Source organism: Orycteropus afer, unplaced genomic scaffold, assembly GCF_000298275.1.
Source record: "Orycteropus afer afer isolate SDZICR_OR568_19922 unplaced genomic scaffold, OryAfe1.0 scaffold00014, whole genome shotgun sequence".
Lineage (NCBI taxonomy): Eukaryota > Metazoa > Chordata > Mammalia > Tubulidentata > Orycteropodidae > Orycteropus > Orycteropus afer.
Genome location: NW_006921601.1, coordinates 4,410,929 through 4,435,849, shown reverse-complemented (window position 1 = coordinate 4,435,849; position 24,921 = coordinate 4,410,929). Strand labels below are relative to the sequence as shown.

Here is a 24,921-nt window from a genome sequence, read left to right as displayed (position 1 = left end):
GTGCCCCTCCCTCTTGGGGCATCTGCTGTCATCTAACTCCTGGGCCGAGTGGATGGCTGGGCTGCAGCAGCCCAGCATTGTGCTTCCTCTCCCTCGACGCCTCACCAGGCCTTCCCAGCTGAAGAGGCTGCCCAGCTTGGCAAACATGGCTGCTGCAGGATACTAACCCGGAGCAGGGTGTGGAGGGGGTTTGACTGTGGGGCACAGAAGGAATTCACTCCAGTCCCTTTATACCCAGTCACCCGCTCACTCCCACTCCCCTGCCTCAGCAGAGGGGCAGAGGACCCTGCTCAGGGCCAAAGAGTCACCTGGCAGGAGGCTTATGTACAGAGGGTAGGCAGGGCTGTCTCCACAGGCAGGCAGGAAGGCAAGCTCCACTCCGGGCTGAGTAACCTCAAAGCTCATGAGGAGGCCTCTACTCACAGGCCAGCTTGCTGTCGAAGCTGGACAGGGCAATAGCAAAGGCCTGCAGTGCACACAGTGGGTAGTTGTAATCCATGGTGAAGACATCTTCTGCTACCCGGCCAAACTGCATCACGATGTAGTCCGCTGGAGCCAGGCACAAGCACGGACAGAGAAAGAAAAAAAAAAGACTAGAGTAGGGATGGTGGAAATGGGGAAGGACAGACAGACACTCAAACCACAAGAGGGAAGGGAAAGCAAGAAGCAGTGATGCCAAAGGAATCCCAAAGGAGGTAAAAGATAATTCAATTGGGAGATGTGGCAGGAGAGAGGTGGTAGATGGCAAAGGAGAAAGATGTGTGCAAACACCAGAAGATGGGAAGAAGAGGAGAAAGTCCATTCAAAAGGAGTCCCTGGGCCTGAGATTCTGCTGAGTACAGAGTCTAGGACCAAGGCTCCAAAGAAGGTTCTTCCAGGGCTGCCCAATCATTATGGTTAGAAATTTTCTTTACATCTAATCTAAGCCATATAGCCCATTTCCTCAAGCTTTGGCTTGTAAGGGGTAGGGCTAGGTGAGCAGAACGTTGAGCTAAAAGCCCTAGCTATATCATGTGGACGGTAATGAGTTGGGGCAGAAACACTCACGGTCATTGCCATGGATGATCTGAAAGTTCTTCACGGAGGCCTGTGTGACACGCCCATGGAAGTTGAGTACATAGGACTGTGTGTCATCATTCCAGACAGGTGTCTTGTTTTGCAGCTCGATGATAGTTTCCGTGTTCTTGTTCTGCCAACGTGCTAGCAGTGTCTCATGCTCCTGGGAGGGCAGCCTCACCTGAGCCAGGCCCAAAGCCTTGGCACCATAACCACCCCAAAGAGGGATCTATCCCAGGGACACAGATTTCCCCAGGCCTCCAGGGTTTCTCACATTCTATGTCCTACACACACACACCAGCTAGAGTTCTGCCCTTAGAAGCTCATGCAGAGGCTAGAATGGTGGGACAGGGGGGAGGGTGGGACAGAGACTCACATTACGGGGCCGGATGGAGACTCTCTCATGAACCATGTTCATGCCCGGGACAATCACATTCATTTTCCGTGGCCCCTTGAAGCCTAAAACGTTTGTCTCCTGGGAAACAAGAGCGAGAACTCAACACTGACCGTGGGAGGAACCTACTCCCCTATGCAAGAGCATGAGGTGCAGAGGGCAATACAGATGATGAGCTAGTGTTCAACCCTTGTACCTGGCTGCGTAGGATTAGCATCTCTAACTCATACGTCCAGAACTGAGCTCCTGGATGTCTACTCTGCCAAACCAGCTCCTCTCATGGTCTTCTTCGCCTCAGTGGCAACTCAGTTTTTCCACATGCTCAGGAAAAATGGGTGGAGCCATCCTGGACTCCTCCCTCACTCTCACCCCACTTCTAATCCATCAGCAAATTCCGTCAGTTCTACCTTCTGATTATATCCAGGATTTGACCATTCTTCATCACCATCTCACTGAGATCACTGTTAACAGCTTTTAACTGGATGACTTGTTTTTGTCATTGGCCCCCAGCCCCTTCTTCCTACCATCTGTTCTTAACACAGCAGCACATGGTCCTGTTAAAATATGTCAGATCGCTTTTCTCCTCCTCTGCTTCCCAGCTCACGCAGAGGAAGTTTCTTCCTTTGACTACAAGCCTTTCACGATACGGCCTCCATTTCTCACTCTCCTCGCCACCGACTCTCCCCTGCATTTACACTCCCTCTCACTATTCCACCCACATGCCAGGCACTCAAGACCCTTGCCATGGCTACTTCCTCAGCATTCCCCCAGACAGTGAAAAGCCTGCCTTTCACTTCCTTCTGTTCTTTTCTCAAGTTACTTCAGGGAAGTCTGCCCTTTCCTCCTTCCTAAAATCTCATACATACACTGACATTTCATATCCTCCATCCCACCTGTATCTTAGCATTTATCAGGAACAGATTCTTTACTTATGTATTTGTTTTAAAAACTGTCTCCACTACAAGGGGCAAGTTCCTTCAGGGTAGAAATTTACTATGTCTGTTTTGTTCATTACTGTGTCCTCAGTGCCTCAAACAGTACCTGGAATATAATTGGGTATTAGTTACAAATACAGCTCAGTATTGGCTGAACAAAAGATTCAGGCTGCCTCCCCAAAGTTGACCAGCAGATGGCACCACTAGGTCATACAGAATAGCTGTGGCATTCCAAATGGCCCCCCAAAGAAGTACCCACGCTCAGGCTGGCAGGGTACCAAACCCTCATTTTCAAGATGAAGAAACTGAGGTTCAGCAATGTGGAGAAAGCTCCTGCATTTATATTCCAGTTTCATCATTTATGAGCTGTGTGACATTGGCAAGTGACCCAACCTCTGTGCTTCAGTTTCCTCATATGTATGATGAAGAAAATAGGATCGAGTTCTTCAAGAGTGTCATAAGCAGTCAGTAAGATGATTATGCAAAGGGGCCTGTAATCCATGCAGGGCCTGGCAGACTGAGGGACGCACAGGTAAGAACCCAGACAACCTGCCTCCTTTCCAGGAGGTTCCTGGGCTGCACTGCACAGAGGCAGGCCTGGTTCCTGTACCTCCCCAGGCAGGTGGTCTGAGCCCTGAAAACAGGAGGAGAGGTCCAGGCAGGATCCACACCAGAGAGAACTGCCCCTCTCCACCCAGCCTTGTCCACCCACTAAGATGGATAGGATGGTCTCCAGATCAGCAGCCTATACTAGGTTTCATGGCTAGGAACCCAGGACTCACATAGCACACAGCTGCCAGCTCCTGACGCAAAGTTCCACTTTCCAAAGTAGAGGATGATGTCTTCTGAGGGTTGACTCCATTGTCATAAACTGTGAACTTGGTGCCCATGAGGTTGGACCTGAAGGAAAGGTATAATTAGTAGTAGTCATGCATCCTCTGCACTAGGACAGAGAGCAGCTCACAGTCTGTCCTATGAGGAGCCTGTAAAGCATTCTAGGGTGGGCCACTGGTCATACTGTTCATTGACTCCGTATCTCTGAAGGGCCTTCATGGGCAGAAGGCCTGGACTTGCTGTGAGGTGAGTAACAGGGTATCTCGGTTCAGTGAGAGAGGTTTAGGAAGGTAAATCTGGGTTCCAAAGGTTTCCCTGGGCTAACAGGAGTGCTCCTCCTGGGGATGAACAAGCAGAAGGCATGTGGCAAGGCTGCAGAAGGGACTCAGCACCCAGTGGAGAGTGGATGAGAAGATCTTCATCCCATCCAGCCTGTGATTCTTGGTCCAGGCCCATCTCCAGCTTTAGCTCCTTATCCCTAAGCTTTTTTATATTCCCTCAATCTGGCACTCTACTCGGCAAACCCTATCTCTTCCTTAAGGCCTAGCTCGGAGCCTTCCCCCAACCCTTACCCCAAGGATGCTGGGACTCTTTCCTCAAGGGCTCACTCTCGGTCCTGCCCTGTGGCACAGATCATGGAGGCAAGGCAGCTCTTCCATAGTGGCCTGAACTGTCAATGATAGTCTGGGGTTTTATTTGCCACTCTTGGTGAGCTTGCTCTACCTGACAGCAGTTTAGGGTATGGGGTGTGAAATCCAACTCCAAGTCTGGCTCTAGGTTGGGCATAGGCCTTGGCTTATGTTTGGATCTGATAGACAGAGAGGATCATGGGAGAGGATCCTAAGACTCTGGCCTAGATCTCCTTCAGAGACATGAGATGCCTACTCTTGAGAACCTGCCCCCACACCTTCCAACCGCCTCCCGTTCCTGGGGAAGTACTCATACCGCAATTTCCCAATGTAGCTGTCCCCTCCTCGAGACAAGTCTGTTGGGTCCACAGAGATGAGGTAATTTGAAGTTTTACTCTTCTTTCTCTTCCTTCCCGCCAGGAGGAACACCTGGGGAGTGGAGCAAGGTCATGTTCCAGGCCCAGCTTCTGGTCCACACACAATCATGGCTGCCACTCACATACCTGCACTCACACAAGTGATTCTTCCTTGCTTCAGCTCCTGAATGCATGTATGTGCACACACACAGACACTGGCAGACACAAAGGTGTGCAATGACTAGGCATGAAGGCTTCCATTTCTTTGGGAAACTGAAAGGTTCTGTTGGATCTGTGGTTTCCAGCCCCTAGGACCTCAAGCCTGCCTAGGTGGGACAGCAGGACCAAGCCAACCTCACCTTCTTTCCATCCTCGCGGTCCAGGTGCAGAAAATAGGTGGGGTACATCCCCCGGTCCATCCCCTTCTTGTCCCGCGTGATGCGGCACTTGATGGTGATACCCTGGGGGGCTGGTCTCAGTGCGAACTCCTCCAGATCCTGGACCTCAACATCCACTGGTGGCTCTGGGGCTGTTGGGCTAGGGGCTGAGGCTGCATCCTACAGGGTAGGTGGGGAGCAAAGCCTGAGTCCTGGGGACCCTGAGCACCTGAAACTGGGGTCTGGGACTGAAAGTTGCTCCATGGTGGGGAAACAGGGTAGGATCTCTGGGATGTGGACCTGGCCATCCCATGGTCTGGGGCAATTGTCCCTGCCTGCCCTTTACCCTCAACAGTCCTGAGGATGGGGGCAGGCACATTTTCAGAGATCATTTCATCCAATTCCAGTTTCTCCCACCTCCTGTTATGGCTGAAGAAATTAGGGTACAGGATTAAAAGAGGAGAGCTCAAGTCAGAGAACTTCCTGATAGGCCTCTGGGTCCAGGCCCTGGCTTGAGAAAAGCCAGCTGCCCATCATTTCTTCACACACCCACTCCATTTCCAACCTGCATGGCTAGTCTTCTAAACAGGCTTCTGCCGTCCCACCTCCTGCAGTGCAGGAGAGCTCCTCACTCACCCTGATGGACTTCCTGCTAGTGGCAGAGCTGGGGCGGGTGTTGCTGTTTAGCTGGGAAGAGCTAGAGCTGTTCTCGTCCTCATCCTCCTCTTCCTCGTCAAAGCTCATACTGCTGGAGATGCCTGGCCCAGGCAAAGGAGCAGGAAGGGAAAAGTGAGGAGGCGTCAACCCCAGAAATACACGTGCTCACATGCACATACCCAGCGAGACAGCCATTCACAGACACTGGCTCACATGTACCCAGACACATACACCGAGCCATATGTACACACATACTCACATTAACACCTAGATGCACACATATTCTATCATGTGCACATAAAGGCTGAGGCTGATAGTGATCCGCATGATAAACCCCCACCCCCACTGCCCAGCCTTGGCTTAGTCCCTCCCACAGCCATATCACCCCCATCTCCAGCCTGCACTGAAGTGACCCTGCACTGAGAACCTCCCATTTCTAACCTCAGGCCTATGAAAGGCCTTGGCTGGCCTAGGCCAAGGAACCTACTTGGGAAAAGGCCCAACTCCTTCCTCAGTCTGGCATGCAGGGCCTACTGATTCCGCACTGGGACCCCTGCCTGCCCTCAGCCGTTGTTAAACTGTTCTCCTACCCAGAATGCCATCTGCATCCTTGTGTTGTGCCTCAACAGCCCTGCCTCTAGGAAGCCTTCCCTGATCAGAGTCCTCAAAACATATGTGGCACTGCCAGGCTCCTTTCCCTCTGCCACCTCACACAAGGGACTCCCCAGGGCAGGGCTCATGGATGGGCAACTGTTGGGGCAGCAAATTTCTGAGAAGGATCTGCCCTTACTCTTGGCTTCCTGGCTCTGCTCCCCTAGCAGACATGAGAGCTCTCTGCAAAAGGAGCTTTTTCTATGGAACTGAAGGAAAAGGACATTGGCCCCAAATCTAGGCCTCCCTAGGGGCAGGAGATGCAGGGGGGATAGAGCTGGGCTATGGGCTGGTTACCCGGTTCACACTGTTTTCCCTTAACTTGGCCTAGTCAGGGGCCCTGCCCAAGTTTCTTATATGTCTCCTAGTGTGCCCCCACCACTGGCAGGGGAGCTGAGACAGACACAGGAAGGCCATGCTCCTGGAGAAAGCTGTATCTGGGAACCTGGGACTGTGCTTTGGGGGAGTCACTGGGCCCCCGCGGGGCTCACCCTTCCTCTGCATCGTGGCTCGGAGGTCCTGCCCGCTGGGCTGCACGCCCCCACCAGCTGGCGTCTCCCCTGCGTCCTGGGCGTGGTCTGATTGGCCCACAGTCAGGATCTGCACTGGGCCTCGGGCCTCAGACTTGTCTTCTGCCAGTGCTGCTGGCCCGCTGGTGCCTGCAGGCCATGGACACTCTTGAGTCCCATCCAGGGGGGTAGGGAAGGGCCTGTGCCTGCATTCTCAGAAGTCCACGAAGGATGAGGGATAAGAGGGGGGTCCTCTGCAAAACTTTATTTATAAAACTGAGTTTTAAAAAACTAACAACTACCATCAGCCTGTTAATGATCAGTAAGCTGAGGAGGGATGTGAGTGTCATTTCTTTGGCTGTTCTCCAAATTAACTGCCAAGGGTTGGTTTGAAATGCCCCACATCCCTTAGGCAGACAGCAGTCCTCTAAGGGACCAAGTGGTCAGTGGAAAAAGAAGATGAAGAACAAGGATCGATCCAGACCACAGTGAAGGCCAACAACCTTTCATGAACATGGCCAACTACAAGTTCTCAACGCTAAGTGTTCTCTCTCTCACAGACAAGAACATACACATAGTAACACACACACCATTAGAACAGTCCACATGTACAGGGCATCTTGAAAAAGACTGAGGTTGACATATATTCACTTTCCCAAGCAGAGGACCCCCCCACACACATCTGCCTTCCTACCCACGTTGTCACAGCTTCAGAAACAGAACCAAGGCCTGCAACACACATGTGGCAGCTATCCTGTTGGCCAGGCGATGCCTAGAATGCTACAGTCAGCTCCAGAAGCCCGCACTCCCTGACACACCAATGTCCATCTGTGACCCAGAGCCTGGAAGTCACTGTGCCTAAACAGGGGTTGAGGAAATGGGATGTCTGACCAGCAGAGAGGACTCTGGGCAGGGGCCACACATAGTGTCCTCATCTCTGTGGGTCTTTTCTGGAGCGAGCAGCAGAGGGAACAGACTGGTCTGTGGGCCCAGAGGGTAAAATCAGGACTAAAGTGGGGAGTCGAGGGAAGCCCACATTATGAGGAAGAGCTGACACCAAGTACTACACAAGAATGGGACAGACTGCCTGGGAAGAGAGACCACTACTGAAGGGAGTATCCTGGCCCAGGTTGGGCAAGACCCTCGAAGGGTCAGGGTGAAGGAGCTCAGGTTAAGAGTGGGATCTGGGCTAGAGCAGAGCTGGACTTCACTTCCTGGTGGTGAGGAAGGCCTACTCACACCCATAGCACACCCACAGGTCAGCCCAAACACCCTCAAGTTAGACAAGTCCTGTTTGCCATGTGCATGGGCACCCTCAGAGCCATGCAGGGTCTTCACTGAGGCCACCCCCCCCAACTTCCAAGCCTGAGGAGACAAACCTCCCCCCAATGACCCTATAGTAGGAGGGCTGGTGAAAGGGCCATAGGGAAGGCAAGCTAACCTTTGTGCTTCGCTTTCTTCTCCTTTTTAGAGGCCCCACCCTGGCCCCCTGCTGTGGCTGCTGCCTTGGTTCTTTTGGCTGAGGCTGGTGCTGTTGGGTGGGCAGCTCCCAGCTGCACACTGACAAGTGAGTCGGCCTCTTGAACTGCTCAGGAGAGAACCCAAGACACAGAGAAATGGGCACTGGGTGAGACCAGAGCTCCAACTTGAACGTGCTCTCTAGCACAGCATTTCCCAGTCCCTCCCCCAAGCCCCCAAGGCCTCCGGACCACCTCTGACTCACAAAGCCACTAGGCCAAGGTGCCTGGGGTAGGCCTGAATTGGGAGAAGGTGGCTCCTCCAGCCCAGTCAGATAAAGTCAAAAGTCTGGTCCAGAGCATGACCAACCAAGAAGTAGGTAATCAAAGCTCTAGGACAGTAAGCTGTTCTGAGCCTGGATGGCAGGAGGGAGGGTATAAAGATGTGGGTCATCTGAGATAGTGGCTGAAGACAGGAAAAGCTGCATCTCCTCAAAGAAACCACAATCAGGGCAAGCAAGCCCTCTGGGGACTCTGCTCAGGCCTCACAGGATAGCCAACGGGAGCCTGTGTTGGGAGAGCAGCCCAGGAAGGAGAGTAACTGCTAGGGTAGAATGAGCTGCACACACCAAAGGTGAAACCAAGAGTCGCAGCTGGGTGGCCTCAAATCCTGCACACACCAGAACCAGATATGTTCAGGAATCTTGAGTGGCTTCCGACTGCTCTTAAGATGAAGACCAGAATTCTCCTGCATGTCTGGCTCCTCCATTTCCCTTCTCCTTGGCTGACCTTACTCCCTGAGGTGTGCCAGCCACCCAGGCTCTGTCAGTACCTTGCATATCCTGGACTTCCTCTTGCCACAGGGCTCATGTGCTAGCTTCAGTGCTGCCCGGGCTACCCTCACTACTGCCCTCTGTCTGATTAACTCCCACTCATTCTACAAATTTCAGCTCCAGTGTCACTTCCTCAGGGAGCCAGCCTTCCATGACACCCCCCAGCCAATCTGAAAACAAGATCTCTGTCATCCACTCAGAGCCTGTGACCATCTGTGTAACTCTCTCTCCCCTCCTTGACTGTAAGGTCCAGGAGACAGCAAAGATTATGACTGTTTGTGCTCATGCTGGGCCCCAGCCTCTGATCTAGGTCCTAATACATAGTAGGCTTTCAATAAATGTTAGTGAAATGAATTAATGCATAAAATGAATGAGCAGGGCCAGTGGGTTGGAGTCAAAGCATGTTTACTGGGATAAACCATCAGGGCTGATTTATATCAAATGCCCTTACTGTCTTCTGGGAATAATCGCCTTGAATTTCATACCAAACACCAGTAGAGGGCAGGGCAGGAAGCAGCTAACGCTGCAGGTGGTGATGCCGACAGTGCTAAGGGTGGTCTTGGAATCACCAACCCCCAGGTCAGTCAGCCATAAGTGCAGCAGCTCCCTCAGGGCTTTGGAGGCTCAGCTCACCACTGCGAGCTGGACAAAGACCAGGCCACACGCACCTCACAGAAGCCCAAGTTCAAATGTCCTCTGTACAGAAGGGTGCTGGAGACCAGACTGGTCTGCAATGTCAGCAGGGAACAGTAATCCCTACTTTAGAACTCTGGGACACACCATGGCTGCTTCAATTTTTCAAAGCCCTGATGCTTACAGAATTTTCCTTATCTTACAGGGGAAGGAACAGTCCCAGACAGAGAAAATGACTTACCCATAGTCACACAATGAACAGGTGACCAGTGGCAGCATGAGCAGAAACTGTCTTTGGCCTTCTGGTCATCTACTTCCCCAGAGGTGCTATTTCTCTTACTGTGTTCTCTCTATAGCCTAGCACTGCCCTGGCACAGAGCTGGTGTTCAAGAAACACCTGCCAAAATCAATGCACATCAGTGACCTGAAGGACTCTCTGAGAGGCCTTGACATGTTTGCCTCTGTAACAAATTGTTGTTGTTATGTGCCATCGAGTCGGCCCAACTCATAGCGACCCCTCCTTGGGTTGCCAAGGCAGTATCACTACAGAAGTAGATTGCCCAACCTTCCTTCCGAGGAGTGGCTGGTAGGTTTGAACCGCCAGCCTTCTGGTTAGCAGTCAAGTGCCTTAGGCACTATGCTACCAGAGCTCCTTGGAACAAATTAGCAGGGTCAAAAGTCATGGCAGTAGGTTGTCAATGAAGGCAAACATGGATATATGGGTGGATAGATGAGTGGAGAGGCTGAGCTATTAGGTATGTCTATGCAGGGGGAGTGTGCCCAAGACCATGTACAGGGTTGGCAGAAAATATTTCTGCAAGTGTATTGATAGGCTTTGTAAAAATTCCCAGGTATACAGTAGAGCTGACAAGGGACAAGGTTGTAGTCACTTCTTGGCCACAGCCAGCTACCCAGAGGAAGCAAGCAATTGGACCTGTGGGCTCGGCACCATAGTCACAGGGGACATCAAGCTCAATTAGCTTAACATACTACACAAAACATTCTTCTACATCCTACTTTGGCAAGTAGCAACTGGGATCTTAAAAGCTTGGAAGTGGCCACCTAGATGCAACGATGGGTCTTGCCTTATCCAGAGCAAAGAAGAATGAAGAAAACGAAAGTTTCATGGAAACAATTAGTCCAAGCGACTGGTACACCATGCGATCCTCAGCCTATATGATTATGGCAGCAGAAGAACTAGATGGTGCCTGCCTACCACTATCAACCACTTGGAAAGGGATCTATGTAAGAGATCCTGGATAGAGTGGGAAAAAAAAGTGGAACAAAACTCAGAATCATTTGGGGGGAAAAAAAAAGGGACCAAGTTTGCAGGTCTGATAGAGCCTGATGGAACCACTGAGACTATGGCCCCTAGCTGCCCTTCAGGTCTGGAATTGAACCCACCCACTTCAAACAAAAGACAGGCATGTGAGGTGAACATTTATACTAGGCAGATACACACTCCTTGGGGAGAACAATCACGGGAGAATACAAGGGCTGTATCTGCACAGGGAGACAGCTCAGGGGGGCAGGAGTGCATGGGAGGGAAGGACACAGGAAAAAGGTAACTATGGGGAGGAAGGGGGAGGGGAGCTGTTGCATTGTGATAAATTGTCAGTGTCATGAGACAAAGTGTATGTAAGCTGCTGTATGAAAAGTGAATTTTCTCTGTAAACTTTCACCCAAATCACAATTTAAAAAGAAAAAAAAAAAAAAAAAATCAGCCAATTAAAAAAAAAAAGTCATGGCTGTAGGCTTCTACCCCACACGCAGCCTCATATGCCAGGCAGGGCACAGCTGGGACCGTCATGCCCACGGGGTAGCAGATCAGGTGCCATAGCACCCAGAAGAGCAGGAACCTTCTCTGCTGGGGCGACACTCATAGAGAAAGCATGAGGAGGGGACTGCCAGGAAAGGGTGGGGCCAGGGGCCAGTTCTAGCAACAGCAGCTGGGACTGCCTCTCTCAGATACATATGGAGAGCTAGGTTGTGTCCTTGTCCTCCTCCCCTAAAGGGTCTCTGTGGTGAACAGACATGCCAGATGTAGCCCCCAGGGCTCAGCTGAGGCACACATCGGGGGAGCACCAGAGAAGAGCTTTTTCTCAGGCAGGCAACATAATACAGTGCAAAGACCTTTGGAGTCAGATAGGCTAGAGTTCAAATTCTAGCCCCAATGCTCACTAGCAGTGGGCCCTGGGCAAGTCACTGAACCCCTCAGAGCCCACCTCTTTATGGATAATATGGAAATAATAGAGTTATTACTAGGGTTAAACTAGACAGTGCAAGTAAAGTACCTAGCACTGTCCTTAGCCCTTGGCGAATGCCCAAAGGCAACCTATAGTTTTAGAAACAAAATGGGTTTCCTCAGACAGTGAGTGTACTTGGCCATGGGGCTGGGGGTTGGGGGTGGGAATGAGCTTTTATGGTGAGCCAAGCCACAGACTGGGCAGTAGGCTAACAAGATTCAAGCACTGCCTTCCAAGGCACAGATGAGGGGGATCTAATGAGCTAAAGACTGGGTTAGCACAAGAGAGAAGAGGAAGCTGAAATGCTACAAGGCAGGAGGATGGGGAAGTCCTAAGATGAAGAAGGTCAGTCCTAAAGTAAGCAAACTACCAGTAGTTCAACGTGGCTAGAGGCTCCAGGTGATGAGGAAACCACAGAAGGAGAGGAGCATCATGGTGGCTTCTAACTGCAACAGTGATTTGAAGGAGCAGCGGCCTGGATTCCTAGCACCAGCAGGGGGCAGTGGTGACTGAGTAGAGTCCCTCTTTCAGGCCTCTTTCAGGCTCAGAGAGACCAACCCTCTTTAGGCCTGGGCTATTCAGACCCTAGGAGCTCTGGTAGCATAGTGGCTAAGACACTTGCCTGCTAACCAGACGGCTGGTGGTTCAAACCCACCAGCCACTCCTCGGAAAGAAGGCTGGGCAATCCTACTTCCGTAGTGATACTGCCTTGGAAACCCAAGGAGGGGTCACTATGAGTTGGGTTTGACTTGACGGCACATAACAACAACAAATTCAGACCCTAACCTAAGCAGAAGGAAGTGTCCCAAGCACAGGGATACAACAAAGCCATGCCCTACCCAGAATGAGCTGTAGAGAACTGCTGAGAATTGGAGTGTGTAAGGAAGGGAGGATATCACACTCTGAAGGCGTCCTGAGCCAGAGATGGGGACCTGCAGGCCAGAGCCAGGTCAACTGAGAGTGCAAAAAAAGGGAAACAGGAGCTTGTCACAAAGGACACTCACTGGTGTGGGACAGGATGAGAGGGATTCCTCTTAGGAGGTGCAATATTGGTGGGGGCCATCTTCTCAGAGGACAGACTTTGTTCAGAAGCACTGCCTCCTGCTCTCATTGAAATGTTCTGGATCAAAAACCTGGATTGATGAAAGTTTTAACCTTCCAGCCATGGCACTTGATTCAGGGGACCACGGCCTAAACATAAGCAGGGAACCCCAGGCAATAGGTCCCCTTGGCCCCACTCAGTTGCGCACCGGGGCTGGAGGCCAGAAATGGCAGGAGCTTTCCTCCTCTGCTCCAAGTGGGCAGACTGACAGGGTTAAGCCTCTCAAGAATCCCCCTGCCTCCCCAAAACAGTGCCGGGGATGGAGCCACGCTGCAGGGCCTCCCCCAGCTGGCTCTCCTGGGGCAGTGGGCAGGGCGTACCTTGGTAGCTGGTGCTGCCACTGCTGCTGAGGTAGGACTCCACCAGAGGGGCCTGCTCCTCCGACTGCCGGGCCCGCCGGCTCCGGGGCCGCCCGTCGGCATTGGCCTGTACCATCAGGGGCTCCTGGCGTTTCTTCTTCTGCTTCTGCTCCAGCAGGGCCCGCTACAGAGGCACGGGGTGGCACACAGGTTAGTGGGCCCTGAGAGGGCAGTCCACCAACCTCTGAGAACAAAGAGGGGCTCCTAGAGTGGGACGGGGCAGAGAACCCTGCTTGCTCAGCTGGGTTCCAGAGGTCACCCTTGGGTCTGCAGCCCACTCTGGATCAAGGTTACATGTAACCCGATGCCTCAAGACTCAGGATCCAGGAAAAGGAGGTGAAGCGCAGCCTAGGAGGCTGCCATGGCAGGATCACACACAGACCCCAGCCCTCCAACTCTGATCACCCTGGGGGCTGTTCAGTAAAGGCCCCGTGTACTGGAGCAGGGCAAGGCTGAGCTGGTAAAGGAGAGCTCTCTCTTCTTCCAGGTGAGTCCCCTCTCCCCATCAAAGAGGATCATCCCAGGGATGGGGACAGTCCCTCCCCTCAGCTCTTGGAGATCGCAGCCCAGACTCCAGCTGCAGCACCTGATTCAGGGGACCGTGGCCTGAGCATACGCAGGGAACCCCAGACTCCAGCCAGGATGCCAGCACTGACTGCCTTTCCCTCTGCCCTGGTCTCACTCACCTGCCGGTCAAGCTTCTGCTGCCGCAGGTTGCTGCCCTCATCATCTAAGACACTGCAGAGGGAGAGAGAGGGTATTCAGGGCCTGCTCATGAGGTGCGCAGACCTTGCCGCAGACACAGCAAAGGCCTGTAAACCGCCCCACCCCACCCCCGCATCATGGCTCCTGGGCCTCTATGAGCCCACTGGCAGAGGCTACCATGAGAATCAGCTACAGACAAGAGAACTTAAGCCACATTTCTACCACTTGGGAAGCTTATCTTCCGCTGGGATCCCTGCCACCCTCAAGGACTTCCCACTCAGTCCTGACCCAGTAAATACAGGCTGAGACCCTCCCCTTGGGCCCTTGAGCAAGATCTGGCCTGACTGACATCCAGGAGAACCCATCTAGAAGCATCAACACAGCCAGGCTTCAAGCCCAGGGGCCTGCTTCCTCCAGCCCCCTATCAGGATGCCAGCAGCGCCCCCCACCTTTCCATCCTCTCCCAGTCTATTCAAAGCTAGCTCGCCAAGTGGCAGAGAACAAGTGCTGACCCTGCCTACTCCCCCACTTAAAGAAGGCTGAGGCTTTTCTTCTCTTTTGGGAGTATAAGACTGAGAGACTCATTCCCTTGGGCAGGGCTAGGCTTTGGGGGAACGTCTGCGGGTGGCTTGGCATGTCAACACACAGGAGACAGTTCTGCCATGTGCAGGCCCAAAATGAGCCAGAGGGTGCAGGTGGCACCAGGGCATCAATCAAATGCTATGTCTTGAGTCCCATCTCACCCTGACTGACCTTGCCTCCCAGGAAGGCAGAACACAAGCAGGGAGCTGGTAACTCAGACCACTTAGCTTTTTCCTCATTTAAGACACGTGTATGAGTTGTTGTTGTTACGTGCCATCGAGTCAGCCCCAACTCATAGCGACCCCTCCTTGGGTTTCTGAGGCAGTATCACTATGGAAGTAGATTGCCCAACCTTCCTTCCAAGGAGTGGCTGGTGGGTTTGAACCGCCAGCCTTCTGGTTAGCAGTCAAGTGCCTTAGGGACTATGCTACCAGAGCTCCTACGTGTATTAGAGTCAGGCCCAAACTCATTAAAAGCCAAGGTCAGGACAGTTGCATGGGTTGGAGCTGGGGCCTGAGGATCAGAGCTCTGGGACCCCCAAGTCACTCAGGCCATAACTGTAACTGTAGGAACCTACATGGCAGGGGTAGATTCTGTGTCAGACTACCCAGTAAGCAAGGTAGGCATGGGCTTACTTGTGCTTACTTACTAATCTGTAAGGAACAATTTCACCTCTTCAACACATGAAAGATTCTGGTTCTAGATATGGCTGGCATCTGTCTCTCTCCCATCCTCATAGTACCATCCTACAGAATCAAAGCCTCTTTTCAGATTTACAGTCTCTAATAAGGATGGAACACCCAGTCAGCAAGGTAAGTACGGGCTTTCTTGTGTTTACTTATGAATCTGTAGCGAACAACTTCACATGGGTTTTACCATATTTTTGATGTGCACACACAGGTGCATTATGCTGAGCCTATACAAACTGTGTGAAGTTTGTGAAGGTATCCTGTGGGTGTGCACATGTGTGGGGGGGTATCCAAAAGTGTGAGCACATCTGTGTATATGTGAGTGCATGTACTTGGGCATGGATATATGCAAACACCTGTGTAAGTGGGCACACTTGCATAAAGGTGAGTACACGTGTGTGTATGGGGGAAAGGTAAGGTCAAATCACTCAAGGACAAGGGGAAGCCATTCTGTCTCCTCCTGACAGCAGAAGCCCTTTCTAACTAGAACAATCACTGACTTAAAAGGTCCCTTAAGCTCTTCCAAACTACTTGGTGTCTCTTTGTACCAAGGGGACCAGCCAGAGGATGGGTAAGAGCCTGTGGATCACAGAAAGCCCACCACTCAGGCTGTGACTTGTCCCACCCACCTCCCTGGCCACAACCTATGAGAACTCTATGTTTTTGACCAGCAGATGTCCACCCACTCAACATGTGGAAAGGTCTTTCTTGGTCCCCAAGGCTGCTCTGCACCCCAGAACAACCTGACAGTGATCTGGGGCCATGCACGGAGCAACCTCACTCACCAAACCCTTAGCTGCCAGAATGCAGAGAAAACACTGCTCAACAGACATGCTTCCGAGCCAAGGCCTCAGTCTGCTTAAAATAACCCACCTGCCCCAGAGGCACCTCGGCATCTGAGGCTCCCTGATGACAATGCAAGGGCCTGAGGACAGAGAACCAGCTCCCTAAAAATGAGAGCTGACTGAGGTGAATGCCTCATCACTGAGGGCACACGCCAGCCAGAGGACTGGAGAAGGAGGGGTTCACCAGGAAGAACAAGATGCCCAAGGGCCTCTCCAGGTCTGGGAGCCTGTAACTCTTCCACCTGTCTCCATACTTCACGTTAAATGGCCTGATTGAATAGCACAAGGGCAGAGCATCTGCTCACACACCAGTTTCAAAGGGGGTGGGAGGATCCCTCAGTCTCCTCAAACACCAATGGTCCACCATAGTCTGGCTGCTGACACAGTACACATGCACCCTGGACTCTACATGATGGCACCTAAGGGGAGAGCAACGGGGCCTGGAATGCATCCATGCTCCACCTGCCTGCCAATCTCTGTGCCCGCAGACAGGCAGCCCTGAGGAAGCAGTGCCTTTGTGTAATTCTCACAATTGTGCTAGTGGTGGTGTGGCCCCAGGAGCCCCTGAAGGACCCTCCACAAGACCCAGGCTGGCTTCCTTTGCACCAGCAGGCAAGGCCATTTCACAGCTCTCTGGGATCTCATGGGCCACTTGCACTGTCACAGGGCAGTGCCAGGGAGGGGACAGTCATCTGGGTCATCCCAGGCACTGTGCTTGGCTGAGCAGGACAGAGAAAGTGCCTTTTGTGTTCTGACACTAATATCAAGGGTCTTTGGAAAAGGGGCCATCTAGCTGAGAGGTTAAGACTCCCATCAGCCAAGCCATCTCCAGAACAGCTGGATCACAGTGGCTGCTTGACTGACAAATGGGGGTTCCAGCCATAATGGCATCACTGGCCAGTGCCTTCCTGATGTCTTTACCCATCAAGGGGGGAGGGTGCTTTGCTACCACAGGCCTCTGTCCCACTACCACAGACTTTCCCCTTGGTTTCCATGAAACCAGCACTACTTCCTCTTCCTGGGTCCCTACCTCCACTCCCTGATGAGGGAGAATGATGACGAGCCACGGGCTGCAGGAACACTGATCACCACCTAGGATTACAGGTAGAAGGGACTTAACCACTAGCCTTCAGAGATAGATGGATGAATATGAGGATTAAACAACAACAAAAAATAACTCACTGCAATTGACTCGATTCTGACTCAGAGAAACACCCACCGGGTTTCTGAGACAGTAAATCTTTATGGAAGCAGATTGCCCAGCCTCCCTTCCGCAGAGTGGCTGGTGGGTTTGAACCACCAGCCTCCTGGTTAGCAGTCAAATGCCTTAGTCACTATGCCACCAGAGCTCCTTGAATATGAGGGTTAGGCTTCTGAAAAGAAATTCCAGAAGCCTCTGATACCCTGGAAGTGCCTATAAGGGCCACCCACTACCTCACTCACCACCAGGCATGTTCAAGCAGCCAGGAGGACTGGAGCATGCATGGCTGGGGGCAGCAGATGGGAAAAGCAACATGTGCTTGGTGAATAAAATGTGCCTGGCTGAGCAAGCCCCATCCCAGAGGGCGTCCAATAAACGCACTTTAAGGAGGGTCTGAGAGTGAGCAACAACACACGTGGAATAAAGCTGGGGTCCTGGTGAAGCAGTGTGTGTTGAAGAGCTGCAGCCAGCCGCAACTGCACAACGCGAATGACAATCAACTCAGGTGACCAACACCCGATCATTGATAAGCTTGTCCTAGTGGGTGTTTCTGGCTAACAACAATGCATCCAGAACGCACAACATCTGTCCCTGGTGAGCAACAAAGAATCTCCTACAAACTGACAGCATGTTGTGGTGAACAATGACAGCTACAATGGCAGACTCCCAAGCTCCTCTCACTTCCTCAGCAAGCCCTGCTCCCGTTTCTGCCCACCCCAGATGGGCCTGCCTCCTCACTTCCCACTATAGCACCATTCCTAGGGCACCTTCCTCTCTAGCCACACTTCCCCAGCCTGCCTCTTTCTAAGGGCATCGTTCTAGGCAGCACTAAACGATAACCATGTGAGGAGATCATAATGACTTTTTAATGACTCTGGCTCCCATTATGGAATCACTTCCAAGACCAGGCTGCCAGCTGCAGCCCCGCCAGGAAGAATGGATGGCAGACAGGCTGATGGATGGGGCTACCAGGCTGACCCTGGTGGCTCCTTCATTACAGCTGCCTCCTGCTAGGGGCCAGATCAGGGAGACCCAAAGAAGCACAAGCCACTGACTCATGAGGATCAGAGGAACACAATGTCCAGTGTCCACCAATCCAGTCACTTTTCCTAGGATCAGTGAGGTGACAACTTCACCCTCCCTCGAGCAGCCACATCCACTTCCCTCAAGGCAAAAAAAAAAAGAGAAAAAAACAGCTGCTGTCAACTTGACTCTGACTCATGGTGACCTCACATGTGTTAGAGCAGAACTGTATTCCACAAGGTTTTCAACAGCTTAGGTTTCAGAAATAGATCACCAAGCATTTCTTCCAAGGCACCTGTGGGTAGACTCAGACCTCCAGACATTCAGTTAGCAGCCAAGGGCACAACTGTCTGCACCACCCATGGACTCCCTCCCCCAAGGCACCCAACAGACATTTGAGGAGTGAACCATGATTGACAACAGGGGACACTTCTTCCAAGGGCTGGAAAAGCCATGGCCATGGCTCATGTATTTAGGAAGTCAGTTTTCCCTCCTCTTCTTAGAATCTACTTTACATGCTCTAGCTAATCCATCAGAGCTGATCAGAGGCCAGGGGGTTGAGACAAACTAGGGACAGATCCAATCTCTGGACATTTTCTTCATACCCACCTCACCCCCCTCACTTCCTGCCCTCAGTCTTTTCCCCTAGTCACAGTGGGAACTATGCCAGCTGGACCCAGAAATCAGACAGAAATGGACTGTCAGGGTGCCTGGACACAACTGAGTGCCCAAAGACAGACCCCCAGCAAGTCCCAATCTGTGGCTTCCACTGCCTAAAGCTGCTTGGAATGAAGCAGGCACATGGTAGAGGGGGACTGGGGGCAGCTCCAGATGGCAGAGGAGTTCCAGCCTCCCAGGACAGGCAATCTCCATTCCAGCCAGTGGTTCCCAAACTTACCAGTCCATTAAAACTGCTAGAGACACTTAGCCCTGATTTGGGAATTTAGAAGATACTCCAGAATTTCAATTCCCATCCCCACCTATCTGTATCCTTTAAAGCAAGAACCATAGAAGATTCTAATGCTTGTTTATGCAAACAGAACCTGCAGGAGCTATCACTGGTGATCTCTAAAGAAGAGAAAGGAAATCAGAGAGATGTTATAAGGCTAGAAAGGAACCCTGGTAGCAGTAGTGGTTAAGCACTCAACTACTAACCGACGGTTGGCGGTTCAAATCCACCACCTTGCTCCAAAGAAGATAGATGTGCCAGTCTGCTTCTGTAAAGATTTACAGCCTATAGGGTATATTTTATAGGGTTGCTGGGTCAGAATCAACTTGATGGCAATGGGTTTGGCAGTAGACTAGAAGTATGCAAATGTAGCCTTGACATTTCGATGGAGGAAGAAAATACATGCATAGTCTGTATAGCAGGAAATCTAATGTGGACCCCAGGTGAGACTGTGGAAGGGGTGAAGAGCTAGAAGGCTCAGTGATCACCAGGAGCAAATTGAGGCTCACCAGCAAGTCGTGGCCCACTGTACTCAGGCCCAGCAGAAACAACGGGGAGAACAGTATAGCCAGGCTTCTGCACGGAATCTCGTACTCAGCCTCATGGGATAATAATGTGTGGGGAAGATGCATTAATGCAAGTAGATGCCGATCCAATTAGATAAATTAAACACCATTCAAAGAATCACTCAAGGTTTTTCGAACAATGGGTAGAGGCCACAGCCAAGGAAGGTTTCCAGCACCACACTTGCCTTGCTTAAAGTGTTTATTGATGACTTGAGACAGGGCAGGCCTCTCAGTAAACTTCCAGTGAAGTGAAAGAGATAGTAAACTGCTGGCTAAGCCAGTGTGGAGTCATAAGACCAAGTCCCACATACTGGTCCCAACATCTAAGTTCTTCCCCACAAAGGTGAAATGGAGAATACAAGGCTTGGTATCAGCCTGATCAAAGACTTTGGGACTTTTGTTTACAGAGGGCTCTGACTGATCAGTGTGGCAAAGACCATGAGGACTTAAAGGAGCAGGGGTCTAAAGCAAGGAAGTAAGAACCTCACTGCTTGGTGCTGGACAGGCCACACTCAGGACACTGCATGAAGTTCCATGACCCACATGGAGAAAGCAGAGACCAATTGCAGGTCATCCAGGGGATTCCCTCTAACCATGGACTCTCATCTTCCTTTTATGTAGCCTGTTCCAAGACTCCTCTCTATCAACCTTGTGTTTCCCACTCCTTCCATCCTAGGCAACATCAAGAAGACATCCCAGGGGGCTTAGAATAGAAGCAGAGGAAGATTCACTTCAACATCAGAGGTTCTGTTCACCTTCCTTGTGGCCAGAAGTGAAGCAGTGGGCTAAGGTGTCCAGGGTCCCTCTGAGGCTAAACCCAGAGACAGAACTAAAAGAGTCCCCCTCCCCATCTTAATTAGGAGTCTTACTACTCCCCATAAAGCAAAGTGAGGTAGGGCTGAGAGGATCCTCACAAGGGCCAAGAGGAAGGAGAACTAGAGATATATGTAGGCTCAACCCAAGGAAGAACTTACCAACAGTCACAACCATCTGATGTAAAGGGGAGTGAACTCTCCTTGGAAGTACACAAGCAAAGGCAGAGGGAAGGCCAGTTGGCAGGGACGCTACAAAGAGCATTCACTCAGCAGACCAGATAGCCTCTAAGGGCACTCCCAGCGAGAGATTCCCATTCTATTACCCAGAGGAGCTGTGCTTTTCAAATAGTGATCTGTGAGGTCCAGTGATGACCTAGTCCTGGGTGAGAGTGCTGTGTCTCTCAGGTGTGCTGAGGGTCCTAGTGTCGGGCCAGGAAAGCCAAGGAAGCCCCAAAGGCTGACTGAGAATGCTATGATTTAAAGTTTTGGGGAACTTGTCTCTACTGGTCATACTGGGAACAGAGCCAGGAACCAGAGCAGGTCCTTGTCCTTAAGGAGCTCTTGCCAGGTCAGGGAGACATCAGGCAATGGCTGCTATGTAGACAAGAGCCCTGATGAGAGGGCCTCCATCCCTCCTCAGCACAGCTTCTCCAACACGGCTGTGGACCATGCTCCTTCCTCACTATCAAGGTTCCACCTTCAACTTAGCAGAGATTATAAGGTCATATCTGAGGGGCATTTAGTACTCCTCAAGAACACAGGTGAAGAAAATCAGCAGAAATCGAAATTACTATCAGTAACAAGAGGAAAAAAAAAGGCAAAAAAATTGTCCTCCTTATTAAGCTTTATAAATGAAATGACTCCCTTCTAAATCAGAATGTGAGATTAATCCCTTATCATTACATCCTGAGCCAAAATTATCCATAAGAAGACTAACACCATCATTGCATCAAAGAAAATGAGCAGGGCCCAGGGGATGCAAGGTGCAACCATCACAGAGGGAGTCAAAGCAGCAGCCCCACCATCACAGCCAACAAGCAATCGACCAACACCCCTTCCCAAACCAAATGCCACATTCCAGTTTTGACACGCTGTGACATTAGGGAAGCCTCACGCCAATCAAAGCACATGCACACACATGCCTCCCTTCCCCCATCTGCAAGTAAAATGCCTTGCCTGTCTTCTGCCCCAGTTTTCTCTGTGATCAGACAGGCATGTGGCTTTGACTGCAACCAGTAGCCCAGTTAATATAAAAGGTGGCTGGAATCTCTTCCTCTCAGCACAGACTCCTCATCCTAGAAATCCACACCCCAAGTCCAGTGCATTCCCAGGCACAATGCATGCCTGGAAAGACCCCCGCAGGGCAGGAGGCATCCAGCTAGACACCCACTTTCTCTACCACAGAACAAAAAAGGAGGAGGAGAGGGTCGTAGGTGAGGGTGTCAGAGCAAAGGGGAAAGCAAGCAAGGTAGGGCCACAGGGTGCCACACTGCTCTTCAGAGCCAAGCATCTGGGGTGGCAGGATTTTGGGCTACAGGCAGGCTTTGTGGGCACAAGAAAGGAGTAAGAGGGGCCTGGGCCAAATCACTCTCTCTTCACAGAATGCCAGTGCCCTGGACACTTGCTGAAGGACAGGGCCATTTCCCAGAGACAACCCTCACCTCCTTAGGGCCCCCTTCTGGGGGCAGACTTAAGCCTCCCCAGTTTGAGCCAGATTCTCTCCCGGATTTATGCACTAACTCTACACATTGCTTTAGTCCTTGGATTTCTGGGAGAGGATTCCTTGAACCACGATACGGCCTGATCTAGACACCAGTGTTAAATTCTAAGCAGACCATCATCTCCATAGCCCTAACTTCTGTCCCTTTTCTCCTTCCTCAGTTAGTCTGTGGCCACTGCCCTGCCGTCTATACCCACACATAGGTACTTCCACAGCACGAAGTATCCCTTAGCCCAGACGCTGCCCAGACTGCTGTGGTGCCTAGAAAAGGTTCACAGTACTCCCTGGGGCTGCACTGTCTTCTAGAAGATCCTCAGCCCTTATGTGCTAAGAAATGCCAGGATGCTCCAGAAAACGACCTGTGCCCTAGGATGGATGTCTTAGTGGGACAGTGGCTCTCCTTGAGTCAGCACAGCCCCCTCCAGAGTCCCCTGATGCGAGTGTCTCCCTGTTCTACATGACACTACAAGGTGTGACTGCGTATGTCCAAGGGGACTCTGGGGATGACTCGTGTGTGTACATGTGCATGTGTGTCAGAGGGGGGAACTACACAAATTCTAACCTGGGAAGACTTGAAGCCCCTACAGGAGCTAAGATTAGAGTCAACAACAATTCTCAAGAGATGCCCTGAATTCCCAGGCCAGTGACAGGTGCCTGTTTGCAGAAGGATCTGTTTTGAACAAGCCCCAGGCAAGTGAACTGCTTTCTACTTTGGAGGCTGTCTGGACAGACTCATAGAAGAGCTCTGTCAGAATTATTTTCTGTCAATGACTGGAATCAGGCCCCTTCCCAAGAGCAGCATGTATTATTAAGCAGGTTCTGAAGGTCTCATCATGCCATCCACAGCACGTGCACCAGAACTGGCAATAACATAGTGGACCGAAGTAGTCCAGCATCCTTTTTATGAACATGCCTCTCTGGGAAGCCTAGAGACAGTTGGGTAGCCCATGGCAACCAATGAGCCAATGGGTAGCCAAGTAACTGATGCTGCCATGGCGATGAGCTCCTTCTGTGATAAGTAAGAGAACTGAGTACAGTAGATGGAAAAGGGCCTGCACCTGTGTGAGGCCCCAGGGCCCCCTCTCTCACTCCTAGGCCTCATGCTGGTGGGAAAGCCCAGCCATCTTTGAGACAAACTGCAGTGTCTGGGAATAAAGGATGGTGGGCATCCCTGAATGAGCCTGGATTTTTGAGCATTTTTGTGCACATGAGGGCAGCTGTCCACGTTGTGAATGGGTGGTGTGCCCAGGTATATATACCTGTCAGCAAGTAGATTACTGAGTTAGAACCCACCCAGAGACGCCTTGGAAGACAGGCCTGGCAATTTGCTTCCAACATGTCAAAGCCTTGGAAATCCTGTGGAGCAGTTATACTCTGCACATGTGGGGCCAACATGAATCAAAATCCACTCAGCAGCAACAAACAGCACTTGAGAATGGGGAGAAGATGCCCTGTGTTATGGCTGTACATATGCAGATACCCGCCACAAAAAACCTCTAAAGCGTTAAAAACCAAAGACGTCACCTTGCGGACTAAGGTGCTTCTGGTGCAAGCCATGGTATTTTCAACTGCTTGACATGTATGCCAATGAATAAGGAAGACCAAAGAAGAGGTGATATACGTGAATTATGGTGTTGGCGAAGAATATTGAATATACCATGGACTGGGAGAAGAATAAACAAATCTGTCCTGGAAGAAGTACAGCCAGAATACTCCTTAGAAGGGAGAATGGCCAAACATTCTTCTCATGTACTTTGGGCATGTTATCAGAAGGGATAAGTCCCTGGAGAAGGACATCATGCTTGGTAGAGTAGAGGGCGGTGAAAAAAGAGGAAGATACTCAACAAGATAAACTGACAGACACAGTAGCTGCAACAATGGGCTCAAACACAGCAAGGATTAAGAGGATGGCACAGGACCAGGCAGTGTTTTGTTCTGTTGTACAAAGGGTCCCTATAAGTCAGAACCGTCGCAACAGCACCTAACAACACTAAAACAACATGTGCATAGATATGTAGGGTGCACCCATGTGCACACAAGGATAAGTATGTGTAGAGATAGATGGGTGCATGAGGATACGAGCAGCAGTGTGCTCTTGGTTCAGAATAACTGTCTTCACAAATCCACGCTGTGTGTGTGAACAGACAGCAGGAGCATGGGTGCCCACTGCGCTGACGTCCTGTGGGTGCATGCGTGCAGATGCATGGGTGTGTGCAGGGCTACAGAGGAGTGTGACCCGGTTGCTGGGCCTAGGAGGGGCTCCTAGCACTGTATGCTCCCTCCCCACGCCAGCCACGTGGAGCAAAGCCCACTCAGGCCGAGAGCGCTGACCTCTTTCAGCAACCGCTGTGGATAAAGGCGGGTTCACACTCCGCCGGGGGCCTCAAAGTAGGGGTAGTTAAAGCCAGCGCCTCCACCCCGTGTCCCCAGTGTTAGGAGATCGAGTGGATGGAGATGCCCCGCGTCCCGGCCCAGTGTCCACGACCAGCCCTTAGCCTCAAATTTAGGGGTGGTCGTTCAGGGGTCAGGGGTGTCGGCACCCTTGGCTCCATGGCTTAGACTCTCAGCGTTCGAGGGTGGTCGGCCGGGCCCGCGACGCCCCAAGTTGAAGAGAAGGTGGGGGCCGGCGCTCGCGTACCTGTAGGGAATCCAGTCGGAATGCGGCTTGGAAGTCATGTCTCTCGGGGGCGGGGCGGCGGCTGCGACTCTGGAGGCCCGGGTCCGCGAGGGCCGGCGCGGGTGCCCTGCTCAGCTCCCGGGCCGCCCCGGGCCTCATCCTCCCGGGCCGGGGCGCTGGG

At 51.8% G+C, this 24,921-nt stretch overlaps 1 protein-coding gene across 1 annotated transcript in view; it reads right to left on the bottom strand.

Annotated features, from left to right (window-relative positions):
* Nucleotides 1-415: 415 nt before the first annotated feature.
* TUB (TUB bipartite transcription factor) overlaps nucleotides 416-24,921 on the bottom strand; it is a 72,984-nt gene continuing 48,478 nt past the window's right edge. Inside the window, 11 exon segments of the mRNA XM_007954816.2 lie at nucleotides 416-549; nucleotides 1,048-1,219; nucleotides 1,433-1,531; nucleotides 3,168-3,285; nucleotides 4,165-4,277; nucleotides 4,564-4,761; nucleotides 5,218-5,339; nucleotides 6,381-6,548; nucleotides 7,840-7,983; nucleotides 12,990-13,152; nucleotides 13,715-13,766. Of these exon segments, the coding sequence (XP_007953007.1) occupies nucleotides 416-549; nucleotides 1,048-1,219; nucleotides 1,433-1,531; nucleotides 3,168-3,285; nucleotides 4,165-4,277; nucleotides 4,564-4,761; nucleotides 5,218-5,339; nucleotides 6,381-6,548; nucleotides 7,840-7,983; nucleotides 12,990-13,152; nucleotides 13,715-13,766 (1,483 nt within the window).